This window comes from Lichenostomus cassidix, unplaced genomic scaffold, assembly GCF_008360975.1.
Source record: "Lichenostomus cassidix isolate B80296 unplaced genomic scaffold, HeHo_3.0 HiC_scaffold_650, whole genome shotgun sequence".
Lineage (NCBI taxonomy): Eukaryota > Metazoa > Chordata > Aves > Passeriformes > Meliphagidae > Lichenostomus > Lichenostomus cassidix.
Genome location: NW_028147926.1, coordinates 1 through 7,000, shown reverse-complemented (window position 1 = coordinate 7,000; position 7,000 = coordinate 1). Strand labels below are relative to the sequence as shown.

The following is a 7,000-nucleotide window of genomic DNA, read 5'->3' as shown; positions in this document are numbered from 1 at the left end:
AGGATAGCACAGGAGGCCACTGCAGCTGTGGCCCGCCCAGAGGTGCATAAAGGGGAGCAGTCACCTCTCTTGAGCTCCTGGTAACACCTGGTCTTATGGAGCTGAGGATACTGTTGGACTTCTTTGACACAAGGGAATTTGCACTTTCTCTTGTTCAATTGCATGAGTTTCTTATCAGCATTTTACTGCTGCTTGCTGAGGTCCCTCTGGATGCTGGCCTGACTCTCTGATGTATTAGCCTCTCCTCCCAGTTTGATGATGTCTGCAAACTTGCCCCATCATCCACACCATCCACATAATTAATGAAGTTGATAAACAGTGCCCATCAAGTCCTGACCCTTTGGGTGCATCACCAGTCACTGGCCTCCAATTTTACTTTGTGCTGCTGATCATTGATCCCTGTGCCTGGCCAGTCAGTTTTCATTCTGCCTCACTGTCTGCTCATCCAGCCCTTACATCAACAGCATGTCTGTGAGGATCCTACAGAAATCCACACAAAAATGTCAAAGGCTTTGCTCAAGTCCAGGTAGACAAGATCCACTGTTCTTTCTTCCTCTCTTGAGCCTATCACCACAGCACATTACAAGAAGATCAGGCATAACTTCCACTCAGTGAAGCCACACTGACCATTCCTGGTAACTTTCTCATCATTGACATGCCTTGATTTGGGACACTTTCCAGGATTAGCTGCTCCTTCACCTTCCAAGGGGCTGAGGTGAGGCTTACAAGGTTGTAGCTCTCTGTGTTTTCCTTTTCCCCCTTTTTTGAAGATGGAGGTGGCATTTGCTTTGCTCCAGTGCTCAGTCACCACACTCAGTTGAAGGTAACCAAGAGTGACCGGGCAATGACAGGAGCCAGTTCCCTTAGCACTAATGTGTACATTCCAACAGGGCCCAAATACATGCAGTTTGCTAAGGATTCACTGACCTGATCTCCTTCCATCAAGGGTGGTGTTCCCTGATCCTGACTTTACCCCTGGCCAACATTTAGGATTCCTGAAGGCCAGTCTTGCTAGTAAGGACTGAGGCAAAGAAGGCCTTCAGTGCCTCAGCTTTTTCTCTATCTTGTGTCACCAGGGCCTCCATCTCATTCAGCAGCAGGCCTACATTTTCCTTACTCTTGCCTTTGTTGCCTTTGCCCCAGTGGAAGCCCCTTTCTTATGTCATTTGCCTTTCTTTCTGAGATTGGAATAAAAACTTCCACCTTTTTTTCCCCTTCTCCTGTCATGCACACATCTCTGGTGCATGACAGGAGAAAGCAAAATCAACCACCTGAACTGTCCCAGGTTCTATGTTTGGTGAAATACAGCCAAACCCAGGAATAAGGCCACTTCTTGGAGACAGAGGCCCCTAAGATCACAATGGGGTGACCCAGACTGACATAATTTACTTTTAATGGACTCCTGCAGCATGTGGCATGAGTCCTGTGCCGACGCTGATGTGTTTTGATCCAGAAATGCTTGGGCCTCTCATCTTGTCATGCAAAAGATGCCTTCATTAAGGAATGTGCTGAAATAAAGCAGGAAACGAAAACACAACAATTTAAGACGCCAAACCACAGCTCACAGCATTAAATGGGATGTTTTGCATTCAAGATGAATTTGTCAGAAAATTATCACCTCTACAAGGGATGCCTCTTGCAGCCTGGGGCAGTAAAGGTCCATGATAAAAGCCAGCCCAGCTCTTTCCTCTCTCATCCCCATCTCTTGCCTCCTTCTTCTTGGGAGTCAGGTGAGTCTGAAACTCTTTCTCCTTCTCTGTTGTCTCTAAAAGAAGGTCTCACCTCAATGAACCTCACAGCTGATTCTGGCTCTCTCTTACGATGGCTTGTGGGGCTGTTTGTCATGGGAGAGAGAAGAGGGGAGAAGGTTCAAAATGGAGGGAGGCTGGGACTGTGATCAGGTGGCACCAGGACTTGGGGTCTGGGCAGAAGCTGCATTGGAACTGGTGGCTCTTTTTAGGCTCTGGCCGGATGAGGCCAAGGAGCCCTCATAGATCTCTGCAGAGCCTCCACCTCCTGGCCCTGCATGTTGTTTGACTCAGTCCTGATGTAGTGACAGGCTGTTCCTCATGTATCCTTATATTTTGTTTCTTCCCTGCCCTCTCTCCAGGTGCCCTTCATGCCCCAAGATATGTCCTGCATAGAGAAGTGCCAGCCCTGCCGTCCCTGCCAACCCTGTGGCCCCACTCCACTGGCCAACAGCTGCAATGAATGCTGTGTCAGGCAGTGCCAGAGCTCCAATGTTGTCATTGAACCCTCGCCGGTGATTGTGACCCTGCCCGGCCCCATCCTCAGCTCCTTCCCACAGAACACCGTGGTGGGATCCTCCACCTCTGCTGCTGTTGGCAACATCCTCAGCTGTGACGGAGTGCCCATCAGCTCCGGGGGCTTTGACATCTCCTGCATCACCAACCGCTATGGTGGCAGCAGATGTCGCCCCTGCTAAATCTGTCAATGGCCTCAGATAAGGACCCCCAGGATGTCAGAATATGAAGCTGGACAGAAGATCAACCGTTGTTTTAAGAGCAGCTGATCATTGCTGATTTGCCTTGCCAGGGCAAATTTGAAGGGATCAGCCTGAGGAATTTGATGCTGAGCTCTCTGAAAACTTAGCCAGTGTTGACCTCTCCTCTCTTTCACTCTCACCCTTTCTCACTTTTGCCTTTGTTCTCTTGTGCTTCCTTCAAAACTTGCTTTGAGGATCCCAGAAACCAACATGCAGGTTTCTGAGGCAAGCTGGACAGTCTTCTATTGCTGGACAGATCATCACATTCCCTGTGGGAACTCTGCCACAGGAAAAGCAAAGAGATTCTTGGCTGTTTCTGCTCCTTTTCATACTTGGGTCCTCTACTTAGAGTGACCTCATTTTTGCCTTTGGACACATTAAAAGCTTACTGCAACCTTTAGTTGTCTTTCATCTGTGTGTTGAGTGCTTAGCAGAAAAGCCCTTGATTGAGGGGCACAGGGGAACCCTTCATCATTCCTAGTAGCACTGGAGGGTGGGATGAATTGCAATGATTCTTCTTTCCAGTGCTGCTTCCAGACACTGAGGCATTGCAGAATTTCATATAATTTTGGATACGAAGGGTCTTTTAAATTTCTCCTGGTCCAATCCCCCTACAATGAGTAGCAACACCTTCCACCAGACCAGGTTGTTCAAAGCCCCACTCAACCTAACCTAGAACATGTACAGGGATCTATCATCTCTCTGGGCATGTTCCCCTGTATTACCACCCTATTTATAGAAAATATTTTCATGGCTGGTCTGAATATCCCCTCTTCTAGTTTAAAACTGTTTCCCCTGCTCTATCACAACACACCCTGTTAAAATATTACTTTAAGCCCCCTTTACATATCAAAAGGCTGCAACAAAGTCTCCTCAAAGCCTTGTCTTCTCCAGGCTGAAGGAGTCCAATTGTCTCAGCCTGTCCTCATGAGAGAAATGCTCCGGCCCTCAGATCATTTTCGTAGCCTCCTCTGGGTTTGCTCCAAAAGGTCTATGTCTTCCCTGTGCTGAGGACTCCAGAGGAGGCAGCATTCAAGATGGAGTCTCAGTGTAGAGGGGCAGAATCAGGAAACAGTTGGCTTTCTGGGTGGCAAGAACACATTTACAGCTCATATCCAGTCTTTCATCCATGAAGGAAGACATTCCTAGTTATTACACTGCCAATGGCTGTCAGTCCTTGCCTGGCTGCGTCTCCTCTCAGAAATACCACTTGGACCTGAAGCACATCATACAATCAGGAATCCTGAAAACTTCTGTTCTCTAGAAGAGAACTGCAGGCATGTGGGAAGCCCTGAGGAGGTCAGCATTTCCACAAGTTCTTGGGGAAGAGACCGCTCCTCTTGTGTGAAGCTGTACTGAGCAAGAAGGTGCACAAGCCAAAGAATGACAGGAATCAGCAATGGGGTAATAGCCTTGGAATGGCCCACATTCCCTACTCCACTGCCCCTCTGCTCCTTCACCTGATCCAGGGGCCATGGGCAGCATGGATCAGGTCATGGGCAGCAGAGACAACTTCCCCATGCATCCCTCTCCCCCTGCAGCACAGCCTCTGGCCTGGCTCAGCTGGTGCTCCTAGGGCTGAGATGTTCCCAGGGCAGCATTGGGATCACCCACGCTGGAGTCCCCTATCCCTATGAACCCAACACCCTTCAGGTGATGCTAGCCCCGGGACAGGGAGTGGTGGCAAAACACACAACAAGGCTTTGTTCTGTCTTGTTCTGCCCCAGAGCAGAGCAGCTTTCCTGAGGCCTAAGTACTCTATGGCCCCACACCTGTTACAACCGAGCCGCAAGTGCACTTTTACCCCAGGCAGGGCCTGTGGGAGTAAGAGCAGAGTCAGCAGGGGACCCCAAGACTGGGAGTACCAGGACCAAGCCCACCTAGACCCAATTCAACCATAAGCTCAGCTACACCTTGGTCCCTGCCAAAGGCCCTGTGAGAGGCCAGGCCTAGCACAGGCCTGCCCAGCTCTGCCCTCTCAGTGCCCAGCCCTGGCCTGAACTACTCTTGTTCTCCTGACCTGGCCAGGTCTGGCCAGGCCCTTTCACCACCCATGGCACTCACAGCATGGGAGACAGACCCCCATGACCTTCTCCAATGAGAATTCTTCACATGGGGTACAGTTCTTCACAAGTCCTGCCTGCAAACCTGTTCCAGCACAGGCCTGTCACTCACAGAGCCACAGGGCCTGACAGGAGCCTGATCCAGCATGAGCTTTTATGGGGTCACCTGGAACCCCCCCACGCCCCTTCACTGAGCTTGGTGTCTGCAGGGCTGTTTCTCCCACATCTTCACTCACTTCTCTTCTGTCTGCTGTTCCCCAATAGGTGTTTTCTCCCTTCCTAAACATGTTATCCAGAGGTGCTTCCACCATCACTAATGAGCTCAGCCTTGGCCAGTGGTGGGTCAGTCTTAAAGCCATCTGGTGTTGGGTTCCCCAAAACCAAAACCTTGCCATGCAACCCAAATCCAGAGGGTGCAGGGAAAACAGAGCCAGGCTTTTATCTGAGGTGGCAATGATGGGACCACAGGTAATGAGCACAAGCTGGAACACTGGAAGCTCTGTCTGAAACACAGGAAAGACCTTCTTATTGTTGAGGGTGACCAAGCACTGGCTCACATTGCCCAGATGACTTGAGTATTGTCCTTCCTTGGAGATATTGGAGGAAGAAGAGCTTTAGGGGGAAGAGAATGAAACCCAACAGTGCAGCCCAAATGTCTGAGATTCTGAACACAAGTGAACACTGGAGCAAGTTGGGATGGATGGAGGACAGAGACATGGCATCATTTTGCAGTGGTATCATGGCATATCTTTGAGTGACCAGTCAAGGGTTGAAGTGCTGTGAGCAGCTGGGCCTCTTCCTGTCAACAAGGCCACAGGCAACACCACCAGTGAGCTCCAGGCCAATCTCACTGCCCTGCACAGCACCCATCCATCACTTAAGCTAATGATTCTGCAGACACTGACATATTCCTGTCCCGGAAAACCTGAGGCACCTCAATCCCAGCACTCAGAAGAAGACTCCATGAAGAAATGTTTATGACATAAACTAGGAAATGAAAAGGTAGCAATGCGGAAAACAAGCGCCCAGCCCATGTCATTAGCTGAGATGCTTTCCATACATCATGAGCACCTTAGGAAATTACCACTTTCATAGAAGCCTCCTCTGGGCCTGGGGCAGCTCAGAGCCAGTATAAAAGACAGCCCAACTTTGTGCTCTCTCATCGACTTCTGCATCCTTCTCCTTGGGATCCAGGTGAGTCTGAAGCTCTTTTACCCTGTCCTTTTCTGATGTCCTTTTCTGTGTGTTTCAGTGCGAGGCCTTAGTGCTGCTGCTGCTGCTGAGAGGTCAGAGAAGGGCTAGGGTCTGACTTAGACTGTGTCAAGGATTTGGTTGAGGAAGTTCTTTAAGTAAGAAATAAGGTAACATTTTGCAGTACTGTGTCAGGATGAGGCTGAAAACCTGTTTCTCTCACTGTGCAGTTTCTCCCTTCTGGTTTAGCGGGTACTATTGAAATTCTTGCAGTGGGATGATGGACTCACGACCGATGGCTCCTCACATGTGCCTGTGCTCTGCTTTCCTCCCTTCCCTCTCTCTTCCAGGTGCATCTCCAGCCCCAAGACATGTCCTGTTACACCCCGTGCCGTCCCTGCCAACCCTGTGGCCCCACTCCACTGGCCAACAGCTGCAATGAGCCCTGTGTCAGGCAGTGCCAGGACTCCACCGTGGCCATCCAGCCCTCGCCTGTGATTGTGACCCTGCCTGGCCCCATCCTCAGCTCCTTCCCACAGAACACTGTGGTGGGATCCTCCACCTCTGCTGCTGTTGGCAACATCCTCAGCTGTGACGGAGTGCCCATCAACTCTGGGGGCTTTGACCTCTCCTGCATCACCAGCCGCTATGGTGGCAGAAGGTATTCTCCATGCTAAAGGCACTGCTGCAGCACTCACAAGGATCCCCAGGAACCCAGAAGCTGATGCTGGACTGAGGACAGAGCTCCTGGCCATTGGATTCAGAGATGCTGAACAACGAATGCTGCCTTTCCAAACGAGGGCAGGTGGGGCTCTCTGAAACCATGGCCAGTGTTTGCTTTCCCTGCCTTACTGTCTCTCCCACCTCTCTCTTGTCTTCCATACACCTGGACTGTAAGACTCTCACAGCCTGTCTGGGGGATCTGCTGTCCCCTGCCCACTGAGGGGCAGGCAGAAAGATGCCCTGTGGTATCTCCAGTGTTGGTGATGGACACAGACTTTCAGCAGTTGCATGAAGTCTCCCATCACCACCAGCAGCCTCCTCCATAAGGCAGCTTATTTCCCATTTCAATTGCAATAAAGCTTTCTGCATCTCACCCTCAGCCTCCGTGTAATTCTTTTTTGGTGTCTTTGTCTCAAGTTACTGAGACCAAATGGCATTCCTGTGGGTGGTGGAGGAAAAGGTGGGGACACAAGTGGACAATTGGTTACTCCCAAAGGAAGGGGAGGTTGGGAAACAC

At 50.5% G+C, this 7,000-nt stretch overlaps 1 protein-coding gene and 1 pseudogene across 1 annotated transcript; both read left to right on the top strand.

The window, feature by feature from the left end:
• The first annotated feature begins 1,864 nt into the window (after positions 1-1,864).
• On the top strand, positions 1,865-2,900 carry LOC146420538 (feather keratin Cos1-2 pseudogene; annotated as a pseudogene).
• An 888-nt stretch (positions 2,901-3,788) lies between these two features.
• Positions 3,789-6,856, top strand: LOC146420537 (feather keratin Cos1-2). Its single transcript, XM_085048156.1, has 2 exons — positions 3,789-5,763; positions 6,111-6,856. The coding sequence occupies exon 2, from the start codon at positions 6,132-6,134 to the stop codon at positions 6,435-6,437; it is 306 nt and encodes a 101-aa protein (XP_084904282.1). The 5' UTR covers positions 3,789-5,763; positions 6,111-6,131; the 3' UTR covers positions 6,438-6,856.
• Positions 6,857-7,000: the final 144 nt, after the last annotated feature.